This window comes from Schistocerca americana, chromosome 2 (genome assembly GCF_021461395.2).
Source record: "Schistocerca americana isolate TAMUIC-IGC-003095 chromosome 2, iqSchAmer2.1, whole genome shotgun sequence".
NCBI lineage: Eukaryota > Metazoa > Arthropoda > Insecta > Orthoptera > Acrididae > Schistocerca > Schistocerca americana.
Window position 1 is genome coordinate 664,780,165 of NC_060120.1, and position 15,762 is coordinate 664,795,926.

At 44.7% G+C, this 15,762-nt stretch overlaps 1 protein-coding gene across 1 annotated transcript; it reads right to left on the reverse strand.

Moving 5' to 3' along the window:
• Window positions 1–2,629: 2,629 nt before the first annotated feature.
• LOC124594313 (atherin-like) lies at window positions 2,630–3,040 on the reverse strand. Its single transcript, XM_047132676.1, has one exon. The coding sequence runs from the start codon at window positions 3,038–3,040 to the stop codon at window positions 2,630–2,632; it is 411 nt and encodes a 136-aa protein (XP_046988632.1).
• Window positions 3,041–15,762: the final 12,722 nt, after the last annotated feature.

Consider the following 15,762-nt stretch of genomic DNA (forward strand, 5'->3'; position numbering starts at 1 on the left):
AAAACTAACAAAACATCTGATAAAGTTCTATGAGTGGCAAGCTGTCTTCGTTCTATCCAAGACTTATGAACGGGTAATACCATTCACTTACAGAAATCGATATTTACCTACTGAGATGTCGCTGTTTGCCCTTGGCTCTATCAATTACCCCACCACTAATCCGTGACAAAAGAAAACGTGTCTCGTAGATTCCGAAAGTATTCCCATTGCCGATTTTAAACATGATGTGAACCTATGACGTGAAAGACGTCACCAGGATTCATGTCCTGTATGATTAATGTTCCAGTGACTATAAAGCGAAGTGCTGCCTAAATTTCCACTGATGGGATAAAATAGTTGGCTGTAGTCTGTAATTTTGTAGCTATATCTGTAGTACTCGCTTGTAAACTAGTTTAAATTCGTCTGTTCGCGCTTTTACAAACTAAGGCATACGTTTGAGAACTGTTTTATCGACACCCGTAAGCTATTGGTGTTCGTAAATTGGTTTCCCGCTTTCCACAGTTCTGACACCGCAATAATGCATGTATCTAGAAATTGTCAGTTCAAAGCAGTAATTGTGACGTTACGGTGACATACATGAGCGTGGTTCATTTGTTTAATTTGCTGACAGAGAAACAAAACAAATTTCGGATCTTTGCCATGGTATCACAAAATTGTATTTCGTTCTTCGAGATGAAATTCTGACGGTTCCTGGAAACGATTCGACGCATGTAATATCGCAAAATAGCTGTGACTGTGAAATCGAACGAATTGGAATAAGGCCGGCGTGATTTGTTGTTTGCGTGTGTCATATAACAGAGGCAGCTGTCGTGAACGCTGAAAAATTTAAAGCAGTACAGCCGCTACCAAATACGCCTGCCGTCGGGAGCAGCAACACTTATAGTTCGAATGAGGCGCAGGGTGGAAAGCTGTACGACAAGAAATTAAAACAAGCGGACTTATGGATTCAACTTGTGCAAAATTCAAACAATCTGTCCGATAAATATTTCAGAGCCTGGATGTCATCCTATGAGAGTCCTTCGCTATTTCTATAAATGAGCACAACAGTTTTAAATAGCTTGAATATTATTACTACACGGGCATGGCGTTAAAGGTGCACCTATTTTTCTCTATATTTGCTCGTCTTAATACCTGTCATTTACGACTTCAAGTGCAGCACGAAATTCATAGGTAAAATATGTGGACTGACGGTGTACAACTGCGAAGTGACGATGAAAAGCAGTGACATTTTATGCTCGAAAAACATATATTTTTGATTAATTAGCACGTTTTGTATCAAGTAATTTCGGATCAGTAATTTAGGTCAGTGTATAAATTCAAGTTTTACTTACAAATAACGGTATTTAAACTCGCGCACAGTGATCTTGTTCTTATACTGTCTTTAGGTGAAGCGATTATTAACAATTTGATCTGTGTCGTTTCAGAGTCGTAATGTGTTAACTCTATCGCTCAAGAAATCACGGAGAAAGACGCATCTACATACTGTAGAAGTTATGCCAGTCGGAAATTTTATTCTAGGTGATTTAAAATAAAGTTATTTGTGACTGAAAACGGAGTTTACACAAACATTCATTTTAAATTTGTTCGTCTATGGTTCTACAAGAATATGGTTTCGGATAATCAAGAGAAAGAAACACATTCAGTATTTTGCTGAAATCAGATTAGCAACAACGAAATTTATTTCATTAACACGGGTAAAGTGTAATGCGTTAATATTCGTCAAGAGTGTTGTAGTCACAATAAAATGTTTGTGCGTGGAATGCAAGAAACGTTTGGTGTTAGCTTCTACGTTAAAACGTGGTTTGCCATGTAGATACGTGAATACTGTGATTCCGTTCGTGGGACAGCAATTAGCGTGCACTGGAACGCACATAACTGTGAGTACTCTGTGTAATATGTGGTTCGTGCAAATGAAATGCTGGGGCAGTAGTCGGCATGCACTGGATGGCACTGAATATGGGTTTTTCTGAAAGCAAACGTTGACAATGGAGTCAGCGAGATATTAAAATGTATGACTTTTTTTTCGCGACTGTAGGCCTTCCAGCGCGCATGTCACCGATGCGAATCGGAACGAGCGATGTGTGTCTTACCTGGACGAGAAAATTAGTCGTATGTAAGCTAGCTGCACTATTCAGACTATTTCTCTATTGCTCGGTGGTCCTCGTGCCAGCTTTGTAGAGGTGTCTCTGTCATGCCTACTACCAGAAGCTCATGCAGCTAGTGTCCTACCCTACCTTGCAGAAGGCGCGGCAGCTTCAGCGGCGGTGTAGTGGGGTACGGCACTCGGGTGAAGATGTGTCAGGTCAGTTACTGTTTACCGCAACTTGTGTCTCCTTTGTTGTTTAACGAACAATGTCTAGTTTATAAATTTTACTAACGTCAGGAATACAGTGAATAATATAAGGTGTTTGATTTATTGCTTTCGTTATCACTTGTTCACCAGGAAATGTAGGGAGGTTTTTGATTTCGGCGAAGGGCTTGGTGTTTTTTTCTCCTTTTTTAGAAAAAAAAAGGATGCTCGTGTTCTTCGCTCGGGACTCGGAGGTGACCGAGCGTCTTCGTTTCGGTTTCTGCGATCGGCTTAGAAAAGAAGGCTCGACAGAATTATTGCCATGCGGTTGCAGTATTGTCAGCACGGAGGCGGGCAGAAGAGCACTTGGTGGCGGCGGCGGCCGGGCCGGGCGACGGCCGTCTTCCGCGGCGCCGCCATCCGGCGCGGGGCGGCAGCGGCGGCGGCAGCGGCCTGTGCCACTGGCGGCGCGGTCGCCACGGGCGCGCGGCGCGGCGCGGCGCGGCGCTGGGGCTCCGCTGGGGCGGGCGACCTGCGGCGCGGGCGCGGCGGGCACGGTCCGGGTAGCCGCGGCGCGCGAGCCGTCTCGACTGCCGCCGCCGCCGCCGCGCGTTGTTGCCGCCGTTGCCAGGGGCGACGCCGCCCGCCGCCCTGCGCCTGCGCCGCCGCCGCCGGGGCGGGGCCTGTGGCGGCCCGGGACCCTCGCCGCCCGACAGCCATCGATGAAGAGCCTTCCTCTTGTACCGCCATCCTCGCCACCGGCGCCACTCCCGCTGGCAACTTTCGCAGCCCACGGTCCTTCCGATTGATGTCCACATTTAGGGGCGGTTAAAAGAGGTTGGAGCGTAGAGTCAGGGATGTCCTGACACTTCCCTTACACGCGAAATGTTTGGTAGAAGCGTAAATTAGTCACCCCAGTGCTGACGCACGGATGAAACGTTAAGCCTTTACAGGTGGCGTAGCGATCAAGTCACTGTACAGCCTCTAAATGAGCTGCAGTAGTGATTAACGAGATCTTTTTGGATTGGTAGTGTACTGTTTTTCCAGAAACGTAATAAACACAATAGGTACACATAATACAGACATTGTTGCCGTGGTCTTCAGTCCTGAGACTGCTTTGATGCAGCTCTCCATGCTACTCGATCCTGTGCAAGCTTTTTCATCTCCCAGAACCTACTGCAATCTACATCCTTCTGAATCTGCTTGGTGTATTCATCTCTTGGTCTCCCTCTACGATTTTTACCCTCCACGCTGCCCTCCAATACTAAATTGGTGATCCCTTGATGCCTCAGAACATGTCCTACCAACCGATCCCGTCTTCTGGTCAAGTTGTGCCACAAACTTCTCTTCTCCCCAATCCTCTTGAATACTTCCTCAATAGTTATGTGATCTACCCATCTAATCTTCATCATTCTTCTGTAGCACCACATTTCGAAAGCTTCTATTCTCTTCTTGTCCAAACTATTTATCGTCCATGTTTCACTTCCATAGATGGCTACACTCCATACAAATACTTTCAGAAACGGCTTCCTGACACTTAAATCTATACTCGATGTTAACAAATTTCTCTTCTTCAGAAACGCTTTCCTTGCCATTGCCAGTCTACATTTTATATCCTCTCTACTTCGACCATCATCAGTTATTTTGCTCCCCAAATAGCAAAATTAATTTACTACTTTAAGTGTCTCATTTCCTAATCTAATTCCGTCAGCATCACCCGACTTCATTAGACTACATTCCATTATCCTCGTTTTGCTTTTGTTGATGTTCATCTTATATCTTCCTTTCAAGACACTGTACATTCCGTTCAACTGCTCTTCCAAGTCCTTTGCTGTCTCTGACAGAATTACAATGTCATCGGCGAACCTCAAAGTTTTTATTTCTTCTTCAGAGATTTTAATACCTACTCCGAACTTTTCTTTTGTTCCCTTTGCTGCTTGTTCAATATACAGAGAGGCTAAATCCCTGTCTCACTCCCTTCCCAACCACTGCTTCCCTTTCATACCCCAAGACTCTTATAAGTGCCATCTTGTTTCTGTACAAATTGTAAATAGCCTTTCGCTCCCTGTATTTTACCCCTGCCACCTTTAGAATTTGAAATAGAGTATTCCAGTCAACATTGTCAAAAGCTTCTCTAAGTCTACAAATGCTAGAAGCGTAAGTTTGCCTTTCCTTAATCTTTCTTCTTAGGTAAGTCGTAAGGTCAGTATTGTCTCACGTGTTCCAATATTTCTACGGAATCCAAACTGATCTTCCCCGAGGTCGGCTTCTACCAGTTTTTCCATTTGACTGTAAAGAATCTGTGTTAGTATTTTGCAGCTGTGACTCATTAAACTGATAGTTCGGTAATTTTCACATCTGTCAACACCTGCTTTCTTTGGGATTGGAATTATTATATTCTTCTTGAAGTCTGAGGGTTTTTCGCCTTATCATACATCTTGCTCACCAGATGGTAGAGTTTTTTCAGGACTGCCTGTGCCAAGGCCGTCAGTAGTTCTAATGGAATGTTGTCTACTCCCGGGGCCTTGTTTCGACTCAGACATTAGTCATCAATAATACACCGAAGAGCCACAGAAACTGGTACACCTGCCTAATATCATGTAAGCCCTTGCGAGCACGCAGAAGTGCCGCAACACGATGTGCCATGGACTCGACTTATGTCTGAAGTAGTGCTGGAGGGAAATTACACCATGAACCGTACAGCTCTGTCCATAAATCCGTAAAAACACGTGGGGGTGGAGATCTCTTCTGAACAGCACATTTCAAGGCATCCCAGACAAACTCAATAATGTGCATGTCTGGGATGTTTGGTGGCCAGCGGATATGTTTAAACTCAAAAGCGTATTCCTGGAGTCACTTGGTAGCAATTTTGTACGTGTGGGATGACGCTTTGTATTTCTAGAATTGTCCTAGTCCATCGGAATGCACAATGGACACGAATGGATGCAGGTGATCAGACGGGATGCTTACATACGTGTCACCTGCCAGAGTCGTGTCTAGACCTATCATGGGTCCCATATCGCTCCAACTGCACACGCCCCACACCATTACACACTCCCCACCAGCTTGAACAGTCCCTTGCTCTATACAATTTGAAACGAGACCCTTCCGACCAGGCTACATCTGTAGAATCGTCAACATTCCAATGTCGGTGTTGACGGGCCCAGGCGAGACGTAAAGCTTTGTGTCGTGGAGTCATCCGGGGTACACGAGTGGACCTTCAGAACCCACACATACTGATGTCCCAGCATCGAAATCTGCAGTAATTTGCGGAAGGATTGCGCTTCTGTCTCGCTGGAGATTCTTTTCAGTCGTCGTTGGTCCCGTTCTTGCAGGATCTTTTTCTGGCCACAGCTTTTGTCGGAGATTTGACGTTTTACCGGATTCCTGATTCACGGTACACTCCTGAAATGGTGGTAAAAATCCCCTCTTCATCGCTACCTCGGAGATGCTGTGTCGCAACGCTCGTGCGCAGACTGTAACACCACGTTCAAACTCAAATCTTGACAACCTGCCATTGTAGCAGCAGTAACCGATCTAACTACTGTGTCAGACACTTGTTGTTTTATATAGACATTGCCGACCGCAGCGCTGTATGCTGCCTGTTTACATATCTCTGTATTTAAATACGCATGCCTAAACCGGTTTCTTTGGCGCTTCAGTGTACATTCTTGTTTCAAATGGCTCTGAGCACTATGGGACTTAACATCGGAGGTCATCAGTCCCTTAGAACTCAGAACTACTTAGATCTAACTAACCTAAGGACATCGCACACATCCACGCCCGAAGCAGGATTCGAACCTGCGACCGTACCAGTCGCGCGGTTCCGGACTGAAGCGCCTAGAACCGCTGAGCCACCGCGGCCGGCCAATGTATATTCTCTTTCACTATTTATAATAGTATGCCAACGCTGAGGTAACTTCCCGATTCCGCGACAGTAGAAATCACTTGGTTTTGAGGCGAAGAACTCTTCGAGCCATGTTGGACCACATTTTCAACTGGAAAGGAAGTTCCTTGAAAGTTGTTCGACAAAGGGCGAAAAAGGTGAAAATCTGAGGACGCAAGACTAGGTAAGGTGGGTGCGGAATGACTTCCCAACCCAACTCCTATACCGTGCTTTTTATCCGTCTAAGAGAACGCAGACGGGCGTTGTCTTGCAGCAACATCACTTCGTACAGTCTTCGTGGTCGTTGTTCTTGGACTGCGTCTGCAGTATGTCTCAGCTGCTGATAATAAACCCCAGCAGTGTTGGTCACACCTCGGAGAAGCAGTTCGTAGTACATCACACCGTTGCTGCTCCACCAGATGCATAACATTATTTCTTGTAGATGGACGCATGTCTTTGTACAGGGAGTTGCTGCTTCATTTGGACTCAACCAGTTCTTTCTTTTCCTTATGTTTGTATGAAGACACCATTTCTCATCACTAGTAATGATACAGGATAGGAATGATCGGTGGAGTGCCCGTGGCACCATCGGATCGCCCATCTAAAGACTTGCAAGGCATTTGGCCACCCTCCTCTCCACGCACCTTATCGATCGAATTAAACGTCTACGCCTTGGTGAAGCCGGTTTTATGGTTAGCTTCTAACTGATTTACCTATTCGCGAGTGTGCTAATCACAGACTCCATACACTTGCTGTCTCGGCACTTTGATGACGCCATCGTGGATTTCTTTGAACATATCCTGACGTCATCTTTCTGTTTACATGGTGGAGAATATTTCAACCAGACGAACAGCTTCGAGATGGGGAGCCCAATAGCTCCAGTTGTAGCCAGCCTCTTTACGGATCATTGTGAGGACATCGCTTTCGACACGGCACCTGAAAAGCCTAGTTGTTTTTGTCACTGCGTCGACGACACAATACGTAATATGGACATGAGAAGCTGGAAGAGTTCCTGGAAAACATCAACAAGATTCACGACCACATAAAGTTCACGATGGGGGCAGAGAAGGGTAGTTCCTTGCCGTTCCTGTACGTCCTTGTCCGCCGTAAATCAAGTGGGTACCTAGGTCTCAGCGTTTACCGCAAGCCCACCCACACGAATCGGTATCTGCACAACACCAGCTACCACTACCGAGCACAGAAACGGTCATTTCTGAGGACCTTGGTACATAGAGCTGAAACCGACTCAGAGGCCGAAAACCTGCCTAGGGAACTGCACCACTTTTCAAGGAAAACGGTTACTGTAACAGACAAATTTCGAATGCAGTTTCATCTAAGAGCGTAAGCAGAAGGCCTCTGAAGAAGACACAAAGTAGGTTGCGTTCTTACCTGTGTCTCACAAACAGGGAAGATTAGCAAGCTCTTGAAGGAACATAAAATCGACACTTTCTTCAGGTCCCCAGCAAAGATCCGCCAACTAATGAAACCTGCGAAAGAAGATGTGGGCCTCAGAACACCTAGAATATACGAAGTATCGTGTGGTTGTGATCAGTTCTATGTCGGTCAAACTATCTGCATTACTGAACAGCGCTATCCCGAAAAATCAGCTGTAGAGGAGCATGCACTGGAAAACGGACACCGTATTGCATTTGACAATACTTCTGTTACTAACCGGACCAACGGCTACTGAGACAGCGTAATAAATGGAGCAATAGAGATCCTGTTATTGGGGAGTTGTGGCGGACGCGGCGGTCGTGGCACCAAACGGGACTGGGCACCAGTAACGTCACTGCTGGCGGCGCGGCTAAATAAACACAACAGCGGCATTCACACGACAGTCAACCGCATTACAGTGGCAGAGTAGATCTCTGTCGACAGCTCGTGGGCAGTTAACCACTTGACGCGGCTTGAAACCCGAGAATATTTTATTCAAATGGTTCAAATGGCTCTGAGCACTATGCGACTTAATTTCTGGGGTCATCAGTCACCCAGAACTTAGAACTAATTAAACCTAACTAACCTAAGGACATCACACACATCCATGCCCGAGGCAGGATTCGAACCTGCGACCGTAGCAGGCGCTCGGTTCCAGACTGTAGCGCCTAGAACCGCACGGCCACTCCGACCGGCAATATTTTATTAATGGAGTAGAATTGTCTTCAGTGTCCCCAAACGAATAGAGCCCCGACGACCAGGGAAGACGTGTTTAGAGACGTCCCGGACACCGTCCAATTAAAGAAACTCATTTTATTTTAAGAATCTTATGTTTCAAGACACGTGGTGGTGCATGATCGACGAAACCGTCCACATGTTACACAGACAGTTATAAAAATATATAGCATTTTGCTGGTCATAAAATTCTGTACCTAAAGAATTAAACAAAATGGTTCAAATGGCCCTAAGCACTATGGGACTTAACATCTGAGGTCATTAGCCCCCTAGACTTAGAACTACTTAAACCTAACTAACCTAAGGACATCACAGACATCCATGCCCGAGGCAGGATTCGAACCTGCGACCGTAGCAGCAGCGCGATTCCGAACTAAAGCGCCTAGAACCGCTCGTACACAGCGGCCGGCTACTGCCGACTACCCTGATACTTGAAACATATATTTCTGCGAATAAAAACATTTCTGTATTCTGCAAAAAGCTAATATTAGGGGAAGAAAAACAGAAAAGGAAAGAAAAGAGGTAGCCACAAATCCTTAACAGACCTGTATATTGTCTGCCTGCCGTAGTGCTATCGTAAATCCATTCACACGGCAACCATAAATTCGTTGTGTATAAACATTCCTCCATTGCGTCTTTCACGACTGTCAGCATCCAGGGAGAATCTGAACACCTACTTCGTTCCTCTGTGCCCCTCGCAATTTGGGGACGCTTCAAATAAAACTGGATGCAGCCCAGGGTTCCGGCACAAAAGGTAAATGACACCTGGGAATCAGTCAAAAGTGCTTAGGATGTTGTTTTTTATTTTTTTTTATTTTTAGAGGGATAGCTGAAGACGAATTGTGGAGGTGAAAGAGAATCTCTTCTAAACTGAGAGGCTGACTTCTGACCAGTGCCATAAAACTGATGAAAGGTGATGCCCCATAAGGCTCAGAAGAGCGACGACAAACTAAAAAGGTCTGCACTGATAAGAAGAGATCATGTAAGGACTGTGTGGGCTGCACGCATAAGGTGTACAGTCTGTCCAATGTCGCTCATCGATGATCTGCTTGCTGTATCGGGCAACTCATCTACCAGCAACACAGGCGTGAGCAGCATGTTTCCGAAGCTCTACCTGGGCAAGATTGCATGTAAACGTTACAGCTGATCACAACACACAGGTTTCTTTTCGAATGCCTCTCCAGACGCTACGGAAATGGGTGGCGCCCACTTCACCACGAATGCCGCTGGAGGTGCTCCAGGCACTGTGCTACTTGCGCCCATTGATCACGTGCCCGCAATTATGCTGAGCAAATACCATTCTGCAAAAGCTGTACTTAAGTGCCCATTGTGCAACGGGGCAGACAGTTCCAACCGCAGTACCAACCATGGAGGCCCAGCACAGTATCCAGCCACAAGTACCCAGCATTTGCCGCCAGAGCCCACGCCTCCTCCGAACTCAGCATCACTCGGACTTCGTGCTCCTCGACTGGAATTCGCCGGTTGACTTGGATATCGTGATGTTGCCGACTATGAGGTGCGACAATAAAGTAATGAGACTGATTTTCTTTGCAAGATGTGGCAACCCTGCAGGCTTGCGTAGGCACAATATCTTTGACCTTGGTCTGTCCAAGCGGTACATCGATGCAACTACTCAGTCGTGAGTTGTGCTGTAAGAAGTTAACACGTGTTTGTATCTCTCGTCACGGAAATGGAACCGCATAATATTGCGCAATGGTATGCCATTTCTTTTTGCGTTAAAACGGGTGAAGACGCGACGACAACTTAAGGTAAGCTTCAGAAGGCTTTTGGAGAGGAGGTTATGTCAAGAGCTCAAGTTTTTCGTTGGCATAAAATGTTTAGTGAAGGCAGAACGAATTTTGAAGATGAAGACCACAGTGGATGACCATCAACCTCACAGACGGATGTCAACTTGGCAAGAGTGCGTGAACTCGTACGATCTGATCGAAGATTATCCGTGAAAATGATTGCAGAAGAACTGAACATCAATCGAGAAACAGTTCGTCTAGTAATAACTGATGATCTTGGTATGAGAAACATTTATGCTAAAATGGTCCCAAAAAATATCACACCACAACAGCGAGAAACACAGAAAAATGTGGCAGCCGATCTGTTAGAGCAAACGAAAATCAACCCAGAATTGTTGAGGCGCGTTATCAGTGGTGATGAAAGTTGGTTTTTTCAGTACGATCCAGAGACAAAACGCTAAAGTTCACAATGGTGCTCAAAGGGATCACCCAGACCCAAAAAAGCTCGTATATCAAAGTCAAAAGTGAAATGCATGCTTGTGTGCTTCTGTGATTCCAAGGGAATTGTTCATAAAGAGTGGGTGCCTCCTGGACAAACAGTTAACCAATATCACATTATTTTGTGTGTTATCAGTTCTAATTACTTTGTGTTCGTTAGGACGCTGTATCTGAATCCATTCATTTTATGTGTTGTTGGAATAAATTGATTTATTTCATCACTTCCTGGGAATCTTGTTTTGCATTTGTTGGACTCATTCAAAGTACCACAGTTACTGGCGACGAGGTTTTAAAAACACTGAATTTACGAACATTCCCAATGTAGTTGGTAATTACCAGGACATTCTTCAGAATTTTCGTGCCAGTTCACCACTGTAATAATTCCAAGTTCGCATATCAGTGTCGACGTATCCACTGTAGACGTGACCACCGAAGTTCCTTTGCTGTCGCAGAACATGCAGTTATCACAGGAATTGCTGTTGCAGAAGACGGTTGGGATCACCACAACTCCAAAAATATCAGTAAAAGAATGGAACATTTACGTAGTGCTTTCATGGTTGGTGAGCTTCATTATTCCATGAAAAATATAAAGAATTTCAGAAACGTACAGCATACAGATCATTGTTAACAGCCCCTGAATTGGTAAATGTGTCGACTGCGGCTGAAAATGGAGAAAACCGAGTTTTGTGCTGTTATGAAACATTTTGATTTGAAGACCTGAACTGAAACACAAATCAAAACAGAAATGGGTGAAGTTCTCAAGGACTCTACATCCTCACTGAACACCATTTACTTTTGGATTAATAAAAAAAAAATTTAAACTTGGTTGGACAAACACAGAAACTCGCTCTGGCCGTCCAATTGAAGTCACCACAAATCGAACCATTGACAAAATCCATGATATGGTAATGCAAGGCAGTCGAATAAAAATTCTTGAGATTCTTGAGACTGAAGGCATCTCAAATGAGTGAATGCATAATATCCTGCACAGAGAATTGGTTATGTAGAAGCAGTGTATGAGGTTGGTGCCACAGTTGCTCACAATTGATCAAAAGCGCACCTGGAACAACATTTTAAGACAACGTCTGGCGATTTTTGACGCAATCCGCAGGACTTTTTGCTCCGATTCGTGGCTGTTGATGAAACCAGGACTATAACTACAAACTACAGTCAAAACAATGGACAGAGGAACGTGCACCGAAGAAGGTAAAGCCTATTTTGTCAGCTGGTAAGGAGATGGCGACTGTTCTTTGGGATTCCTAAGGAATAACCCTCCCAGATAACGTGGAAATAGGTAGAACCGTAACTGGACCTTATTATGCTTCATTGTTCGATAGTTTGAAACTTGCATTGGCTGAAAAAAGATCGAGGTTGGCACGCAAAAAACTGCTCTTTCATCACAGTAATGCACCCTCCCACACATCGGCGATAATGATAGAGAAAGTGCATGAATTGGGCTTCGAATTTTCTCATCCACCCTATTTACCAGACTTAGCCACAAGTGATTTCTTCCCGTCCCTAACTTGAACTTTGGTTTGCTGGGTAGAAATTTTAGACTAATGGCGAAATGATAATTGCAGTCAACGAGTAATTTGCAGAGTCTGATAGAATCCATTTTTCTGATGGGATGAGAAAGCTGAAGGATCATTAGACCAAGTGTACACTATGTGATCAAAAGTATCCGGTCACCTGGCTGAAAATGGCTTACAAGTTCGTGGAGCCCTCCATCGGTAATGCTGGAATTCAGTATGGTGTTGGCCCACCCTTAGCCTTGATGACAGCTTCCACTCTCGCAGGCATACCCTTCAATCAGGTGCTGGAAAGTTTCTTTGGAAATGGCAGCCCATTCTTCACGGAGTGCTGCACTGACGAGAGGTATGAATGTCGGTCGGTGAGGCCTGGTACGAGGTCGGCAGTCCAAAACATCCCAAAGGTGTTCTATATGATTGAGATCAGGACACTCTGCAGGCCATTCCATTACAGGGATGTTATTGTCGTGTAACCACTCCGTCACAGGCCGTGCATTATGAACAGGTGCTCGATCGTGTTGAAAGATGCAATCGCCATCCCCAAATTGCTCTTCAACAGTGGGAAGCAAGAAGGTGCTTAAAACATCAGTGTAGGCCTGTGCTATGATAGTGCCACGCATAGCATCTAGGGGTGCAAGCCCCCTTCATGAAAAACACGACCACACCACAACACCACCGCCTCCGAATTTTACTGTTGGCACTACACATGCTGGCAGATGACGTTCACCGGGCATTCGCCATACCCAAACCCCGAACCATGATTGGTCACTACCCACAACGTTCAATCGTCCAATGTTCACGCTCCTTTCACAAGAGAGGCATCGTTTGACATTTACCGGCTTGATGTGTGGTTTATGAACACCCGAAACGACTGCACACAGCGTACAGAAACTGTACACTAGAAACACAGTTGTTTTTGTTTCAAACAGAAAATCGGCAAAATGAATACCCGGTTAATGAGGGGTTTGTCAGCTAATATAGATATACAGAAAACAGTTAATACTTACCAGCATCTATGTGACACAATAAAGAGCACATTTAAAGGTAAAACAAGGAAATAAAAAACACCGAAACTTTATAAAGTCATGGCAGTCACCGCATTTAAGTGGGCCGTGAAGTTGGACACTGAGAAACAAACTAGAAGCTTCATAAATGAAGATTCTAAGGCCTGTGAAAAGCTGCACTAGGAAAGACAAAGTTAGATGAATTGGGGATGCAACCAGTAACCCAAAACCACTCCAATACAAAGAAAAATGGAGAGATTTACTCCTTAGGGGGCAACACAGACCTCTCAAACTAGCAGTGGAATATAAATTGTGCGGCAGGCGAAGTATTGGAAGACTGAGGTAGTGATGCTGAGGCTGGAACAGACCCTACGTCTAACCCTGAAGCATCAGAACAAGATAGACATGTGTTTTATTTTACGACTATATGGAAATCTGGTTTTGCGTATGCTGGACTCAGTAGGTTACAACACCGCTGAGTTCTAAGTAGCACGGTCGGCCTATATGTGAGCATATATTTCCGTTCATTTACTGTCATCTGGCCAGAACAAATACACCAAACTATCTTAGGAACACTCCTTGGTATATCGGCACCCTCAATACTACCTGTCGACACCATGAAGACAGGATTCCCGCTTCGCTCAGGGTCTGATTACGCCTAGCTTGAAGAACATATCTAACATGTACATTGATGAGCCAGAAAATTTTGACCAGTGCCCACGGTGAAAGTGAAAAGGTGCGGCCGCAAAAGAGAAATGTATAAGCGGAGCAGAGACGAATGGGTGATCATTGTAGCCATGACACGGGCAACAAATGGTTAAATCTACTGACGTCAGTGCCTTTGACAAAGAACGCTTGGCAACGAGATTATCAGAAACTGGGAAGCTGGCTGCTGTTCGCTTGATGCTGTCTTGAGCTTTTGTGTGAACTGCATAAGTAACAGCGAATCCACGAGTAGGTACCAGGGTGTTGGGCGTCCGCACCTCATCATATAACGTGGAGGTCGGTGGCTTGCCCGCTCTTTAGTTCAGGATAGGTAGCGACCTGTGACAGACCTGGCAACAAGTTCAGTACTGGCGCAGGCACAAGTGTTTCGGAGGACACTGTTCTGCGCTCATTGTTAAACATAGGGCTCTTTAGCAGGCGAACCCTGCTTGTTCTCATATTGACTCAAGTAGATCGCAATGGGCACGGGAGCATCGAGAGTGGATCGTGGATCAGTGGAAACCAGTGCTTAGCTGGATGAACCACGTCTCTTGTTACACCAGGCCGACGGCTGTGTCTGGATATGCTGTCATCCAGGTCAAGGGCTGACCAAAACGTGCACAGTGCAACAGAGGCAGGCTGGTAGGAGAGCATTATGCTGTGAGGGATATTCACAGGGGCCTCTGTGGGATCTGTGGAAGTAGTTGGAGGCATTATGATAGCTTTGAACATTACTGCGGACCACCTGCTTCTCTTCATGAGTAATGACTTCCTGTGACTATGGCATCTTCCAGCAAGATAACTATCTGTTGTCACAAGGCAAGAATCGTCGTGCAAGGGTTGAGGAGCTTGATAGCAAATCTTGTTGACGTCTTGGGCACTAAATTCACTTGATTCAACGTGATATAAGTGATCTGAGACGCTACCTGAGGCCAACTACGCGTTCACAAAGCACCTAGCCGCAATCTACGGGAATTCTGTGGGCTGTGCATAGATTAGATTAAATTAGATTAGTTTTTCGTTCCATAGAGCCGTGCTGAGGAGATCCTCGTGGATATGGAACATGTCTTTTTTTTAAGCTGATATAACAATACTAATAGTATGAGTATATACAATACATCATTTTTAAGCTGAAATTACAATACTAATAGAATGACTATATACATTATTCGTTACTATTAAAAAATTCGTAAATAGAGTAGGAGTTGGCCACTAGTAATTCTTTCTGGCTCCTTTTAAACTGATCTTTATTTGTAACTAATTTTTTTGTGTTTGCTGGCAAATTATTGAAGATGAGTGTTCCTGAGTAGTGGACCCCTTTTCGAACTAAAGTAAGTGCTTTTAAGTCCTTGTGCAGATCATTTTTGTTCCTGGTATTGTACGTATGAACTGAGCTGTTTGTTGAAAAATGAGATATATTGTCTAGGACAAGTTTCAGTAAGGAGTAAATATACTGAGAGGCAGTAGTTAGTATACCCACTTCTTTGAAGAGGTTTCTACAGGACGTCCATGAATTTACTCCACAAATAATACATATTATGCGCTTTTGGACTCTGAAAACTTTTTGTTTAACTTGAAGAGTTACCATATGACATTATGGAATGAAAGTAGGAAAAGTATGCAAGCTTTTTCATTTTTATGTCGCCTATGTCTGCTAACACTCGAATTGCAAATACAGATTTCTTAAGGCGTTTCTGCAGTTCTGTGTTGTGCTACTCCCAACTGAATTTATTATTAAGTTGTAATCCCAGGAATTTAAGACTGTCAACCTCTTCTATCTGCTCTTCTTCATACTTTATGCATATGCTGGGTGGAAACCTCTTACAGGTTCTGAATTGCATATAGTGAGTCTTTTCGAAGTTTAATGTCAGGGAGTTGGCTTCAAACCATTTAGTAATATCCATGAAAATATCATTACCAGATCATTCTAGAA